The sequence below is a fragment of the Rhinolophus sinicus genome, chromosome 17 (genome assembly GCF_057876585.1).
Source record: "Rhinolophus sinicus isolate RSI-liver-muscle chromosome 17, RSI-T2T, whole genome shotgun sequence".
Lineage (NCBI taxonomy): Eukaryota > Metazoa > Chordata > Mammalia > Chiroptera > Rhinolophidae > Rhinolophus > Rhinolophus sinicus.
This window is the reverse complement of record NC_142517.1, coordinates 114,997,287-115,014,624: the sequence shown is the minus strand read 5'-3', so window position 1 is coordinate 115,014,624 and position 17,338 is coordinate 114,997,287. Positions and strand designations below refer to the sequence as shown.

At 39.4% G+C, this 17,338-nt stretch overlaps 1 protein-coding gene across 1 annotated transcript in view; it reads right to left on the bottom strand.

The window, feature by feature from the left end:
* The window catches only part of LOC109439108 (uncharacterized), a 36,148-nt gene extending 23,955 nt beyond the window's left edge, over positions 1 to 12,193 (bottom strand). Inside the window, 2 exon segments of the mRNA XM_088794413.1 lie at positions 9,741 to 9,794; positions 12,087 to 12,193. Coding sequence (XP_088650539.1) covers positions 9,741 to 9,755 — 15 coding nt within the window. The 5' untranslated portion in view covers positions 9,756 to 9,794; positions 12,087 to 12,193.
* Positions 12,194 to 17,338: the final 5,145 nt, after the last annotated feature.

The window sequence follows — 17,338 nt, the reverse complement described above, 5'->3', positions numbered from 1 at the left end:
GCTTATGAAGAGCAAAGCACAACTTACCAAGGCCTTGGAATCACAGAACTTGTATAAGACAACTGTATACAGTGAAGTAACAGCAGTGGATATAAGGTAGGGATGGAACCACAGAGCAGAGGCAGCACCCAATGTGGTAACTACTTTCTTATACAGCTACCCAGTCAAGCAACATGAGCAGCTTCTTCAATGCTGGGGGCAAAGACTGATATGGGGACATAAAATGAAAAAACAGTGGTAGAATTTTTAGTGAGACAGATCTGGTCTTGATGCTTCCGAATGTCTGTGGAACAGGAAGCTGGAACTGTCCCTTAAACTAGCACACACACGGGTGTAGAACACAGAGGGGGGTCCAGGATGAAGACAAGCATTAAGGAGTTAGGAGCGATTTGGGTGGTAACTGAAGGTATCAGAGGCCATCAGACAGCACCTTGAGTACACTGGGATGGCGGAAAGCAAAGTACCAAAACCAGCGTTGGAGGGACTGTGGATATTAAAGAGGTGGGCAGAAAACGTACAGCTCACAAAGCCAGAGAAGAACTTTTCTAAAAGGTCATAACAGAACCGTGAGAGGTCAGAGTCTTGGAAACTGAGAAAGGGAAAGTTTCCAAACCAACAGACTTCAAAGGGGCTGGGAGAAGGGAGAAGTGGGGAGCTTCCATTCAATAAATATAAAGTTTCACTTGAGCAAAATATTAATTTCTAGAGAAATGCTGTACAACCTTGATCCGCTAGTTAACAATACTGAATTGGACATGTAAAAATTTGTAAGAGAATAGATCTCATGTCAAGTGTTCTTATCACAATGAAATAAAATAAAATAAAGCTAGATGAAGAGATAAGAGAAACAAGTTTTTTTCCAGTGTTATGTATCCAATTATATGTTCATTTACATCTTCAGAATTACTGAGTGAATACCTTCTATCTGTGCAGCTCAGTGCTAATAAGTGGGGAACTAAAACAAATGAGTAAAAAAACAGAAACACATCTCATTAAATTTACTTTGATCTAAAACAATAAAGAAAATTGAACTATATTTTCCAAAAGACCAAAAAATTAATGAAAGAATAAAAGGTTTGCTTTTTAAAATTTCTGCCAATCTCTTTAATATCTGGTATAATAAAAATCAGTTGGATGAAGAGAAATTATGCTGATAAGTGATGGATGTGAAAATGATGAACTAGGGATACCAGAAACTCTCTCCTCCACAAAAACAATGAAAAAAAAAACCTGAAAAATACTTATAAAAGTTAACAAAGGTAACCTGTGGAAACATGCAAGAAAAATGGCCAAATCACAATAAAAACAATGATACTGTATCTTTTTAATTCACCCTGTTCCAATCACTCCCCCTCTTCAACTTTGAGGTAGTTTGAGAACCAACGGTCTGCAGCCATCAGCCTGGCAACTACAGGAGGGGCAGAGCTGGGTTTGAGTTCCATCAAAGCCTCACTCCCAGAAAACTGGCATCACTTCGCCTGTTGACAGTTCTCTGAAAGATCCCTCTTACAAGGATGTCTTTATAATATTTGAGCTAAGTTGGTATATGTAACCTGAGCTAAGTTGGTGTGTGTAACATAGTATGTGTAAAAAGCCTTCTTCTCACAAGCATTTGTCAAAACATTTAAAGTCATTTGTTTAACTTAGTGGCTACCTGAGATGCTGGATAATAGCAGGAGGAATCAATGTCATGATCAATAAGCTTAAAAGGAACTACTGGGGAATGGGATGTTAAAGATTTTGAAAAGCTCTCATATATTTGTGGGTATCTACAAAGCTACACACATGCATAGAGCTGTGCATACCCAGGGCCGAGACCATGCTCAGGAAACATGTGAGATGGCCCTAAGCTGTCACCTTTAGGGACCATGAGCTTTGGCATAAGAAGAAAGTGAAGGCTACTGCAGACTTAAAAAGTGCCTGACTGACCGTTGAAGGAATGCGCTGACATGCAGAGAGCAAAGACTGGGAAACTTACTGATTCCAGGCATTGAAGAAAATTTCTGAAGAGACTTCAACTGCTACAGAGCACAACAAATAGAGGCTCATGGAATTAGTTCAGAAAAGTCACTAAAGAAATTTCAAGAATGACCCCTATGGAGAGGAGTAATTCTGATTTCGAAAGTTGCCACGTTATTTTATTTAAAATCTTAAAAACAGCAAGAAAAAGTGACTCATCATGTATAAAAGCAGTAACAAGTGAAGACTAGTCAGAAATCATGGAGGACAGGAGGCAGTGAGATGACATATTCGAAGTACTGAAAGGGATGTCAACTTTAACAGAGGAAGAATTCTCCTCAACCAAGAATTCTATACCCAGCAAAAATGTAAAAATTAAAACCTTGCACAATAAACACAAACACAATGAATGTGTCTAAGGTAAAACTTCCCTACACGAAATAATATAGAAAGTAGTTCAGCAAATCTATGGTTGCTTGGGAGGGGCAAACGTGATGATGAGGCAGTATAGTTAAGTTTACAAAGTTACTTTTTAAGGTGATAAAAATGCTTTACATTGACTGTGGCGATGTTTGCACATATTTGTGGGTATACACTTAAAAAATCATTGTATTTTACACTTTAAATGGGTGGACGGCATGGTACATGAATAGAATCTTAATAAAGCTGTTTTTGTTTTGTTTTTCTGTTTGTTTGTTTTTTAAAGAGGGAGAATGAAGTTATTACAGGGCAATAGAGAAGATTAAGGGGCCAAGGATGGTAACTGGGGATGAGCCGTGTGAAAGGATAAGGGAGAGAAGATGACTCCATGAACATAGCAGCAGGGGGAGGGCAGAACAAGAGGAAGGTGTCACAGACACTAACAGAGAAACCTTCCAGATGGACAAGAATGAGAAGTAGAGGCAAGTGATACAGAAAAGTCAAGTAAGGAAAAGGATTAGACAAGGCCCGATGGATTTGATTATAATCAACTCTGATCACAAGATCACAGGCAAGTGGGGAGAGAAAACAAGGCACAATGCACAGGTTTGAAGTATGAATGGGAAGTGTTGAAATATTTGAAAGAGAATAGAGTTTTAAACTGTCTATTGAGCAACCTGACTACCACAGGTACTTGAAATATTTACACAGACTAATTTAAAAACTATTCAGTTGATTCATCAAAAAAATATCTTAGCTTGAGAGTTAAAAGAAATGAAAGAACTCTACAAGAACTTTCTGATTCCATCAGAAAGAGCAACATAAGAATAATGGGTGTACCAGAAGGAGAAGAGAGGGAGAAGGGAACAGAGTACATTAAAAAAAATAGTTGACAAGAACTTTCCAAATCTGTGGAAAGAACTGGATCCTGAAATCCAAGAGGCAAATAGAATACCTAATTACCTCAATCCCAACAGGCCTTCTCGAAGGCACATTGTATTGAAGCTATAAAACTTAACGACAAAGAAAGAATTCTCAAGGCAACCAGGGAAGAAAAGACAGTTACCTACAAAGGAAATCCATTAGATTATCATCACATTTTTCAGCAGAAACTCTACAAGGCAGGAGGGAGTGGAATCAAATATTCAAACTATTGAAAGAGAGAAATTATGAGCCAAGAATAATATATCCAGCAAAGATATCCTTTAGCTATGAAGGAGGAATAAAGACCTTTCCAGACATAGAAAATCTGAGGGAGTTTTCTAACACACAACTTGCATTACAGAAAATACAGAAGGAGCTATTTGATCTGAAACAAAAATCAAAGGAATACAAAACCATGAGCAGTATTATGAACTGACAGACAGAAGCAGGAAATGGTAATGCCTATACAAAATAGGGCACTACACACTTAAACATAACATAAATGTAAAGAAGAAAAAAATCATTTAAAAAAAGCAAACAGAAGAAAGTCAACTTGCTACTACAACTCACAAATCAACTCACAGCATAAGTAGGGATAACTTATGACAACAAAAACATGTAAGGGGAGAGAGTAAAGGTCTGAATCTGCAAAGGGGATTGGAGACAAGAAGTATGCTGAAGAAAAAAGACATATATATATATATATATATATATATATATATATATATATATATACACACACACACATATATATAAAAACTTTATGTTACTTAAAACTAATGGTAACCAATCAAAAATAAATAAATAAATAAATCTGGACCTCAGATATATAACATACAAAAAGAAGAAACAGAGGGAAAATCACAGAATTTATCACCACACTAAAATAACAGACAGCAACAAAAAGGCAAAGAAACAATGGAGACACCGACCTACCAGAAAACAAAAGACAGAATCGTAGGAAATATTCATATATCAATAATCACTCTAAATGTAAATGGATTGAATTCACCAATAAAAAGGCACAGAGTAGCAGACTGGATCAAAAACTTAACCCAACCATATGCTGCCTCCAAGACACCCATCTCAGCTATAAGGACAAATATAGACTGAAAGTGAAAGAGCGGAAATTGATACTCCAAGCAAATGGAATTCAGAGAAAATCAGGTGTAGTCATACTTATGTCATATGAAACAGACCTCATGATAAAAAAGGTAACAAGAGACAACGATGGACAGACATTTCATAATGAAAAAGGGGACAATACAACAGGAAGATATAACACTCATCAATATATATGCCCCCAATCAGGGAGATACAAAGCAACTAGTATCAGGACTAAAGGGAGAAATTTACCAAAAGAAAATTAGAGTAGGGGATCTAAAAAAATTATTGACAGTTATGAATAGATCATCCAAACAGAAAATAAATAAGGAAATATCAGCCCTAAATGACACATTAAACAAAATGGACAGAACTGACACATATAGAGTACTTTATCCCACAATACCATACTATACACTCTTCTCCAGTGTACACAGAACATTCTAAAAGATAGACATATATTTGGACATAAAACTAGCCCCAGCAAATTTAAGAAGATTGAAATCATACCAAGCATATTCTCTAATCACAAGGCTTTGAAATTGGATATCAACTGCAAAAAGAAAGCAGGAAAAACCATAAATATGTGGAGATTAAACAACATACTTTTAAAGAACTGGGTCAAAAAGAAACAAGAGGAGATCAAAAGATACATAGAAACAAATAAGAATGAAAATATATCCTACAAAAATTTTTAGGATGCAGGGAAAGCAGTTTCAAGAAGGAAATTTATATCATTACTCATGTTATACCTTAAAGAACTAGAAAAAGAAGAACAAATGAAACCCAAAGTCAGCAGAAGGAAGGAAATAATAAAAATCAGAGCAGAACTAAATAAAATAGGGAACAAAAAGACAATAGAAAACATAAATGCAACAAAGAGTTGGTCGTTTGAAAAGATTAATAAAATTGACAAACCCCTGGTTAGACTCACTAAGATAAAAAGAGAAAAGACACAAATAAACAAAATCAGAAATGAAAAAGGGGTTACCACGGATGCCACAGAAATACAGAGGATCATCCAAGACTACAATGAAGGACTATATACTACCAAATTCAATAACCTAGAAGAAATGGACAAGTTGTTAGAAATATACAGCCTTCTCAGCCTGAATCATGGAGAAGTGGAAAACCTAAATAGACCGATAAAGAGTAAGGATTTTGAATAAGTCATCCAAAACCTTCCCCAAACCAAAAGTCTGGGACCAGATGGCTTCATTAGTGAATTCTACCAAACATTCAAAGAGGTCTAATACCTGTCCTACTTAAACTCTTCCAAAAAACTGAAAAAGATAATACTCCCTAACTCATTTTATGAGGCCAACATTACCCTGATTAGGGTTTTCGAGCAGGAATTCCCGCCTAATCTCGGGAATTGTTTTGCTTTTCCATTCCCGAATCCCAAGAAAACTTTGTCGGGAAAGCGGGAAAATCAGCTCCTTGAACCCAGGTGGCTGGTAGTATCAGCCATCACTTTGTGGAAAAGATTCATTATGGAGAACAGAAAACAGGTTATATCTCGGGATTTGGGAACAGGAAAGCAAAAAAAATTCCTGAGAATGGGCGGGAATTCCTGCCCATAAACCCTAACCCTGACACCTAAACCTGGTAAGGATAACACACACACAAAAAAACTACAAACCAGTATCTCTGATGAATACAGATGCAAAAATCCTAACAAAATTCTAGTAAGTCAAATACAATGATGCATTAAAAAGATTATACATCACGATCAAGTGGGGTTTATCTCAGGGGCACTAGGACGGTTCAATATATGAAAATCGATCAATGTGACACACCACATAAATAAAAGATAAAAATCATATGATTATAATCAGTAGATGCAGAAAAACCATTTGACAAGATACAACATCCATTTATGATTAAAACACTTAATAAAATGGGTATAGAAGGAAAATACCTTAACGTAATAAAGGCAATATATGACAAACCCTCAGCTAACATCACAATTAATGGTGAAAAACTGAAGTTCTTAATTCTATGTTCAAGAACAAGACAGAATTGTCTCCTTTCACCACTGCTTTTCAACATAATATTGGAAGTCCTACCAAGAGTCATCAGGCTAGAGAAAGAAATAAAATGCATCTGAATTGGGAATGAAAAAGCTAAAGTGTTACTTTTTGCAGATCTCATAATTGTTCATATAGAAAACCCTAAAGATTCCACCAAAAAGCTATTAGAAACAACAAATAAATAAAGTTGCTGACTACAAAATCAATGTACAAAAATCCACCGCATTCCTATATACTAACAATAAAATCTCAGAAAAAAAATAAAAACAAAATTTCTTTTGCAATTGCAGCAAAAAGAATAAAATACCTATGTCACGTCCAGTGCAACACGGGCAGTGAGAGAACAAGAAGGGGCGGCGAAGGGTTAAGAAAGAAGCAGAAGTCAAGAGATTTATGCACTAGAGGCCAAGGGTCTCACAGCCTCAAAGGACTGAGAGCCCCGAATCGGGCGACCATCTGGCTTTTATTGATGTACACACAAGGAAGTAACATTGTTTTCTCCATGGTCTGTAAATTTCATACATTATACTAGGAAACTGATTCAAACCAATCACCATTGTCTGCAAGCAGCTGGAACCGAAAGTCACAGGATGTCTTAGTAATTGTATGTACCTCCCTAAGAGACAAAACCTTTATGTTGCAACTTACTGATATGAATAGATGGAGAACTCATGGTATCACATCATTGAATATCTCCCCAAGCAGGTTGTGGGAAGGAATACAGCCACAGAGACAGAAGCTCTCCTTAGCCGGGGGAAGGTGGGGATCTATGCCCACCGTAAGTTCTCCTGATGGCCCCTATGTACTGTGCCTGGCTTAGATTGTTCCTTCCTTGAGGAATCTTACCCATCATTGACTAACCAGCCATCCTTTGGGGCCAAACAGGGAGACGTAAGGTGTAAGCACAAAGGTGAAGCAAAGTCCCTGAAAGGATCAGTTCACAAACTCTCCTTTCTTTAGGAGTAGGTATGAGGGGACAGACGGGTAGGCTGCTGTGTGACAACATACCTAGGAATATACTTTAAAAAGGATGTGAAAGACCTATACACTAAAAACTGTAAGACATTTTTAAAAGAAATTGAAGAAGACACAAAGAAATGGAAACACATTACGTGTTCGTGGATTGCAAGAATAGTTAAAATGGCCATATTACCCAAAGCAATATAGAGATTTAATGCAATCCCCATCAAAATCCCCATGGCATTTTTTTAAAGCAATAGAACACAAAATCATCAGATTTGTATGGAACCACAAAAGACCCTGAATAGCCAAAGCCCTCCTAAGCAAAAAGAAAAATGCTGAAGGCATATCACTCCCTGACTTGAGCTTGTACCACAGAACAACACTAATCAAAACACTATGGTATTGGCAGAAGAACTGACACACAGACCAATGGAATAGAATTGAAAACCCAGACATAAACCCACAAAATTTGGACAGATAATTTTTGACAAAGGAACCAAAACATACAATGGAGAAAAGACATCCTCTTCAATAAATAAATGGTGCTGGAAGAATTGGAAAGCCACATGCAAAAGTGAAACTAGACTGCTATCTGTCACCATATACCAAAATTCACTCAAAATGGACCAAAGACTTAAACATAAGACATGAAACAATAAACTGCATAGAAGAAAGCATAGGTACTAAACTTATGGACCTTGGGTTCAAAGAGGATTTTATGAATTTTACCTCAAAGGTAAAGGAAGTAAAAGCTAAAACAAATGAATGGCACTATATCAAACTAAAAAGCTTCTGCACAGCAAAAGAAACCATCAACAAAACAAAGAGGGAACCAGCCGAATGGGAGGAGATATTTACAAACAATGCCTCCAGTAAGAGGCTAATATCCAAAATATACTTGTTTAAGGAACTCATATAACTCAACACCAAAAAGACAAACAATCCAATTAAAAAATGGGCAGAGGACATGAACAGAAACTTCTGCTAAGACATAGAAATGGTCAACAGATATATGAAAAAATGCTAAACTTAGCTAGCTATTAGGAAAATTCAAATTAAAATCATGGTGAGACTCACCTCACACCAGTTAGAATGGCTATCACCAATAAGACTAATAAAAACAAGTGATGGAAGGCTGTGGAGGAAAAGGAACCCTCATACACTGTTGGTGGGAATATAAATTGGTACAGCCACTATAGAAGGCAATGTGGAGGTTCCTCAAAAAATTAAGAATACAATTATCACATGACCCAGCAATCCCTCTCCTGGGTATATACCCAAAAAATCTGAAAACATTATCCTTAAAGATATACAAGTATATCCCTCGATGTTCACTGTAACTTTATTTACGGAGACCAAGACATGGAAACAACCAAAGTGTCCTTCGATAGGTGACTGGATAAAAAAGATGTGGTACATATACACAATGGAACACTGCTCTGCCATGAGAAAAGATGAAATAGTGCCATTTGTGACAACGTGGATGGATCTAGAGATTATCATGCTAAGCAAAATAAGTCAGACAGAAAAGTTGAGAACCATATGATTTCACTCGTGTGGGATATAACTGAAAGAAACAAAGGAATACGACAAATAAATAAAAACTCAGACACAGAGAACAGTTCAGTGGTTACCAGAATGTAAGGGAGGAGGGGAAATGGTAGAAGAGGGAAAGGAGGTCAAATATATGGTGATGGAAGGAGAACTGACTGTGGGTGGTGAACACATAATGCACTATATAGATGATGTAATACAGAATTGTACACTTGAAACCTACGTAGTTTTTTTGACTACTGTTACCGCAAGAAATTTTAATTTAAAAAATGTCTTAATTCAACCTCTGTGTTTGAGTTTCTGAAAAATAGTGTTGACTGAGTATATACTATTTAGTACTAAGTCTTCTATTTTTATTGCAGAACAAGTAGAGACAAATTTCTGTATTATTTTAGGGTTATTACTAGAAATTTGTTAACTGAATCACCTACTTGAAATCTACAAAGATATTTTTTATCTTTTATTGTCTTTACATTCTACAATGAGAGAGTTGCTTTTATCTTCTCACCAATGTCAGCATTTAAAGAAGTATTTTCTGACACTGGCACAGACATGAAACATGAAATCTCAGAAATAAATTTGGAGCTCCAATTTGGTAAATTTGTAGGATCACAGCATCTGCATACATCCACATGCCCCCTTTGCTCTGCTGTTCATCTCTTTTTCTACAAATTCTCTGAATGCATCTCACCCATCTCTATTTCTACTTTTCCATGTTAACATAGAGACACTTAAGCCTTTATAATTTCCACTAATAAACAGGGTATTAAGAACTGAACTCACCTGAACCATGTTCATTTTCTGCTGCTCCTGGAAGATGAAAAACTGAAGGTTCCACTGGTGAGGGGGAAAGTGAAATGGGGTCATGAGAAACCTGATCTTCCTTATAACTCCTATATTCACCTGACTACAAATCTACTAACAACAATTGGAGGAAAAGCCTCCCTGTGGGAGCACATCCCGCAGATATTCTGGAGAAGGAACAGGAAGAAGCAGCACCACCTGCTCACGTGCATCTCTGATATGAGCACGTGGGCTTCACCTTGCATTTTCACCGAGGGAGGTCAACTGCTTTTTATCAAAGAATTCACAATTTATGCCCCCTTCTGACTAATTAAACCAAATAAACAAACAAAAATTAAATATGTAAGTAAAACAGCATCGGTTAAACAAATTCAGGTCCACCGCAGGTCCCCCTACCTTCATTAAAACTGATGTCAAAACACAACTCTGGCTGGATTGTTCATCAAGTTCTTAACGTCTTTACACTTTGAGTTAGACTTTCCCCAGAAAACTGAAATAAGGTGGGATACTTTATGCCAAGAATTATATTCTTTAACTCTTTGTTCTAAATTGGTTGCGGTTTCTAAAAAACATCTGTTGATATGTCTGGAACTTACCTGTGAGAATAAACAGGCCGGTGCTGATTGTTGGGTTCAGCCTGGGGTGACTACAAAAATCATTCATTTCAGGCCCAATATTTTGGGGCTTCCCTATGTGCCCAACACAGAAAACCCTTCTTCTACTGTCATCCTGTTAACTCTATGTTCAGGAAAGAGGGAGCATAAGTGTAACTCTAGATACAACATGAGGTGATGGACATGGTGTGAGACCAGCTCAGAGAGCGTGAGGGCAGAACAAAGGAAACAAGGTGCTGTTTAGGATTTCGTCAGCATTGGCTGCTTACACCTTCCCTGGACATCAGTCCTCACCAGCCATCCAATCAGGTGCCTTTTCCTGTGCAGCCTGACAGGTACTCATCCCTCTCAACCCCACATACCACCTTCTGCAAGTTGGTCCACAGTATCCACCGTCACAGTCTGTGATGGCTTCTGGGTGTGGTGACACCCCGAGTCTGACTCAGGCTTCCCTCGGGGATCAAGCACTGCTTCTGGTGGAGCAAATCAGGACCTACTCCTTCTAGACACTTCTGCCTCTACTCTACAGCTCTGGTGAGAAGTCTGTCAGCACAGCTGTTCCCCCAAGGGGCAGTTATTCCTGGGGCACCTCCCTCTTCCTGACTTAAAAGAGTTACTTTGCTCCCAGGGGCAGGGACCTGAGCCTGAGAAACAAACTCACTTCATTTAAAACCTTCATCTAACACCTAAACCTGACCCTTTTGGAATTCGCGAAAACTGGACTGTGCAGCACTGTACCCATTCCCTGCACGCAGCTGCTCCACCGGAAGTGTGGCTAGTGCCACGAGTCAAAATAGTACTTTGAATGCACTGCATTAAGTGAATCAGTAAAATCAGCTTCATCTCTTCTTTGTACTGTTTGTTACTGAACATTTCTAAATTATATTTTTATATTACATTTGCATTACCTTGCTACCGGCCAGCACTGCATTGGTTTGTCAGACTGGGCCTCTGAGGATGGAGGCAGCCTGGACAGTGCAGGAAGGCACGAGAGCCTCACAGTCCCACCCAGGGGCTCTGGAGAAAACCCACACATCCCAGGATATGTTTACCACGTGGCAAGATTCTATCCGCATTTACTTCACAATGATGTCTCTGGGAATTTGAGGACAGGCTACTCTGCTAAGTGCCCCAAAGGTTGGAGCTCTGGGTTTGGGGCAGGGAGGATATTAGGAAGAGCAAGAGATGGGTAGTTAAAATCTGTATTTTGGTCCTACCTCTCTCACCTACCAGCTTGTGCCCTCGGGGTACATCATTTCACCCCATGAAAGTCCTTTCACTGTGGGAAACGGCATGTTTATACTGACAAGTAGGCTTGTTGTGACGGTTAAATGAAACAAACGAAGGGAACAAAGTGTCTTTTGGTAGCACTTTACACAGTGATTACAAGCATTTGACAAAATGTATTTATTGCACATCACACCTTATCTAATTCTCAGAGTCACAATGCGATGCCCTATTAGTAGCCTCAAGTTTAATGTGAACGTCATAAAGGTGCATTCCCCTCCCGCCGTCTGCAGCCCCCACACCCGCCGCACCGAGCACCTTCTCCTGACCGGGGCTCAGCCCCACTGCGCCGCCGGGTCCGCCCGGGCCCACCCCGCACGCACACGGGGCAGGGGGAGGGGAGGACACACTGGAGGTCCCCGGGATTGCCCCTCCCGTGACCCAGACACCAGCCGACCTGACCGCAGGGGCCCAGTGCACTCACCCCGGTTCCGCGGCCGCCGCTCCTGCAAACACCAAACCATTAGGAGACTCTGTGTCTCCCTCTGTAGAGGCCGACGGGAGGAGGCGGGACTAGCGCGCTCATGCGCAGAGTGAGACCCGTTCCCAGAGGGCTGAACGGTAAGCACACACTTTGAAGACTACGTTTCCCATGGAACCTTGAGACCAGGAAGTAATATTTGAAGCGTTTCCGTTTCGTTGGCGAGCGGCGGACTTGACAATTGGACCTGACCTTTGGAGACTTTAAGTAGGTCCCCAGAGGTTTGGAGTTGGATTTTAACTTGAGTGCCTAACAACACATTTGCAAAGGTGGTTCTCGATCGGATCCTGGTTGGAAAAACTACAGCAGCAAGAGACAATTGGGGAAACATGAATATGGACTAGATACTAGAAATATTAAGGAAAATTAACCATTCCCTTGGAAAGTGCGATAATATTTGGATGATGTAGGAAATTGTTATTTTTTTAAAGATGTATACTAATATGTTTATAATTATGAAATCATGTTTTTGTAATTTACTTTTTTAAATTAAGCAAAACAATTAGACAAGCAAATATGGTAACTGGTTAAGAATCATGAAATCTATATAATATGTGTATGATCCTTATTTTACTATTTCTGTTCTATCTGGAGTGTTTGGATTTCTTTTTAACACACAGGGAAAGACTTGGGATACGGCGGGATGGAGGGAGGTTAGGGAGTGCAATGCCCCTTCAGACGTGTCCCTTTAAAATCAAGCTGCCAAGAGAAGTAAAGGTTCACACACACAACTGTGGCTTTCACAGCTGTGTAATATAACAGATACTACAAAATGGAGCCAGCATCAACATAAAAGAGTAACTAACATCTGTGACCAGCAGGGTGGTGGTGGGGAGACAATAGTCTAGCTGTTCAAATAACACAAGTAATACATGAAAACACATACAATCCCAAATAAGGAAATTATTATTGTATCCATTTTGCATTTCTATAGGTAAACCTGCCTTGAAACTTAATGTGTGCACACATCAAATTAGAGATATATGGACACAGTAACGTAATTTTTCTTTCTAGTAGACTTCTTAGAGCAGATATAATTTCAGAATAATTGAGCAGAAAGTCGAAAGAGTTCCCATATAACCCCTCTCATCATCCCACACACTGTTTCTGCTGTTATGTTACTTTAGCGTGGTATATTTTGCACTATTAAAGAATGATACATTACTACTAGCTAACGTCCAAACTAGTTTACATTAGCCGTCATTCTTTGTGCTGTACAGCTCTATGGGTTTTACCTAATGCATAATGTCATCTTGTGTAATGTCTAGCCTTCCATTATCATACAGAGTAGTTTCACTGCCCTAAAAATCTCCTATGCTCTGTCTGTTCAACCTCTGCCCTCTTGCTTTCCTATCCTGAACTCCAGGTAGCCACTCATCTTTTTACTGACAATAATTTTACCTTTTCCAGAAAGATAGGTAGAATGATATAGTAAGTAGCCTTTTTAGACTGGCTTCTTTCACTTAAAATATGCATTTAAGTTGTTTTCATGCCTTTTTATGGCTTGATAGCTCATTTTAAAAATTTAAAAATCCAGGATAATATTGCATTGTATGGATGTAAACAGTTTATTCACTCATCTTTTGAAGGACACTTGGTTACTTCCAAGTGTTTGCAAATATGAATGCTACTATAAACATCTTGTGCAGGCTTTGTGTGAACATAAGTTTTCGAATCAATTGAGTAAATACCAAGGAATGCAATCGCTAGATTGTATAGTAGAGACTAGGTTTAACTTTATTAGAAACTGCCACACTCTGTTCCAAAAGTGAATGTACAATTTTGCATTCTCACCAGGAATGAAAGACAATTCCTCAGCTCCATATCCTCTCCAGCATTAAGTGTTGCCAATGTTTTGGGTTTCGGGCATTCTAATAGGTATGTAATGGTATCTCATAATTTACAATTCTGTAATGACATTGATGCTGGGCTTCTTTTTATGTGCTTATTTGTCATAAGTATATCTTCATTTGTGAGGTGTCTGTTCAACTCTTTCACCCATTGTTCATTGGGTTTTTCATTTGTTTACTGAGTTTGAAGAGTTATTTTTGTATATTTTGGATAAAATTCCTTTATCAGATATGTCTTTTATCAATCTTTTCTATCAGTCTGTGACTTCCCTTTTCATTCTCCTGACATTCTTCCACAGAGCAAAAGTTTATAATTTTAATGAAGTCAGTCTGATCAGTTTGTTCATTCATGTGTTACACTTTTGATGTTATCTAAAAACTGATTGTCCAACTCAAGGTCACATAAGTTTTCTTCTGTGTTATCTTCCAGAAGATTTATACTTTTGTGTTTCACTTCTAAGACGATTATGATCCATTTTGAGTTAATATTTGTGAAAGTGTAAGGTCTGTGTCTCTGTTTATTGTTTTTCTTTAATATTTTTAACTTAAGTAAATGCTTTCAACTACCATCAAATATTCCCATTTCTCAGCAAAATATAACTACTATGTCTATTTTGCAAATGTTTCACAACTATTTCATGCTTTTTATTCCCATATATTTATATTTATATTGGAATTGTAATAAAATATCCAAAATAGCCACACACTCTTTGCTTACTATGTCATATGAAAATATATTTGTATATCCACTTTTAACTGATACAATTTTAGAACTAATATTTTCTGATTTGGGTCAAAGTAACATAATGGCTTAAAATTCTGATATGATAACTGACCATCCTAAGAAGCTCAGGGTAATAAAGGAAAAGTACTTTTTATTTCATGTTACTTTGATAGCTGCCATGGAACATTTAAAATTTAACTTTCTTGTTTAACTGTCAATTCTTGTTTACAGTTTTATTGAGATATAATGGCATATAATACTATGTAAGTTTAACGTGTACAATGTGATAATTTGATACACATATATATTGTGAAATTATTACCACAATAAGGTTAGTGAACACATCCATGACCTCACATAGTTACCATATCTTGTTTGTGTGGTGAGAACATTTACAATCTACTAAATTTCAATATTGAAAAAAAATCAAAAGTCCATTTATTTTTACTCACAGAGTAATCTTTAATAGTAATTTTTTTTTTTATTCTTTTCATCATGTGCTATGTTCTCATACTCTGGGTTCTTTTACTTTGAGGAGTTGTTAAGATAGTAATGTCAACGGATAATTCTTAGTATGATATTTGATAAAATTGCTTTATACAAAAAATTATTAGTCAAGTTTGTGTGAATTTCCCATAGAAAACTCAGTTTAATTGTTATAACAGTCTATGTGGAATGTGGAAATATGCCCAAACACACATATACACATTCACGGAGATTTAATATACTTTTTAGAGCAATGAGAATATGTCCTGCAGGGTGTCATGGGGGGGCTCTGGTCCTGCTTCCCCCATAAGAACACAGGATATGGTAAGGCCAAAAAGGAACACCCACGGAGCCATGAATTAGGGGAGTTATACGACTATATTCTTGCTGGTGGCCAGGTGAGACACATGCAGTAGGATCCACACGATCCACAGTCTGCCGTCTAGTTCTTCTGCCGGCCAAACAACCAACCAATCAACGCTGTCCCAGCAGTTACATGAGTAGCCAATTGGCTAACTGGTTACAGCTTACGGCCAACCAATCACAGCCGATGGCCATTCACCGCCTGAGGCAGGACCTCCCCACGTGAAGCCGAGAGCCTGGAAACTACTCTCTGGGACTCTGTCCCCACACTCCACCCCTCCAGGGTCTCGCCTCACAATCTACATATGACAAGCGTCTTCTGTGAGGGGCCCTGTGCTGTATACCTATGGGCAGAAAGAAATAGCAGTCTTAGGAACCAACAATGGCAAATCCCTTCCATCTGGGAGGATACATGCTAGCTTTTTGTCCTGGGAAAGGAGGGTTGCTGCCACTGGCACCTTTCCTGGTTTGTGGTACCAGACCTTTATGGCAGTGCTTGGGGTCCCTTGTATAGTTTCAACATGTAACAGAACAGGGGACCCCATAATAGGCCATAGTGAGAGCACATAGGTTCCCTGCAAAATTGTCCTGACATCAGGACCTCCGTATACTAGAGTTACTTGCGGTGGCCACTCGGCCACCACCCCTGGTATCACTTGCAAATCATGAATCAAATCAGCCTCCGATGGGGCTATCAGGCGCAACCACCGACAGTGAGGGTTTTTATCCTGCCAGAGCCAAGTCCATTGCTGCTGTTCCCCTGCTTTCAAGTATGTGGGTGCTGGCAGCAAAATGTTTCCATTTCTGCCATAGCCTGGCTTTAACAGAGTCTCACTTGTGGTAACTTGTAATTGACTGGGAGTGGCCATTCCATGTAGCAGAGCTTCTACTGGTGCGGGCCCTCCCTTCCGTGGTCTCTCATTCAGGACTCTCAGGACGTCCCACAGATGCGAGGCCCAGTTGTGTATCATGGGAGGGTGTTTTGACTCCCGGAGGCCTTGCTTCAAAAGGCCATTGTAGCGTTCAATCATGCCAGCTGCTTGTGGGTTATACGGAGCATGAAACAACCATTGCACGTCCATCCTGGCAGCCCAGCGCTGCACTTCTCGCCCCGTAAAATGGGTACCCCTGTCACTTTCAATGACTTGGGGGCACCCATAGAGGGTGCACAGCCGTGTAAGGGCGGCCACTGTATGCCGCTGATCTGCAGCTAGAGTCGGCCAAGCACACATCAACCCCGTAGCCGTGTCCACTGCTGTGAACGCATACATCGCATTGTGGGCCTTAGGCAGAGGGCAAATGTAATCCACTTGCCAGAGAGTGAGGGGCACCCTTCCTCATGTAATTTGTTGTATCTCCCAGGGGAGCCTCTGCCTTTGGGGGCTGACCTGGGCACAGACGGCACAGTCATAACAGACATCTGCTATCTCCTGCTATTTCAAAGGCAGGCCCCAGCATCTGCTCACCTGCCACGTGGTTCAGCTTCCAGCGTGCTGCAATTTCCTATGCAGCCAATGGGCCACATCAGTAGCAGGGGCCTGTTCTAACCATCGGACCTGTGCTAGGGCATCTGCTTCATCATTACCTGGGGACACTAAGGGGGAGTGAACTGTGACATGCATTAGGGTCACCTCCTTTCTCTGCCCTAGGTCTCAGAAGTCCTGCCACATGGCTTGACTCCACAGTGGACGGTGTCCTACCAACCAGTTTTGGTGTTTCCATGTAGGGAGCCACGTTAGGCCCTGGAACACTGCCCAGCTGTCAGTGCAAAT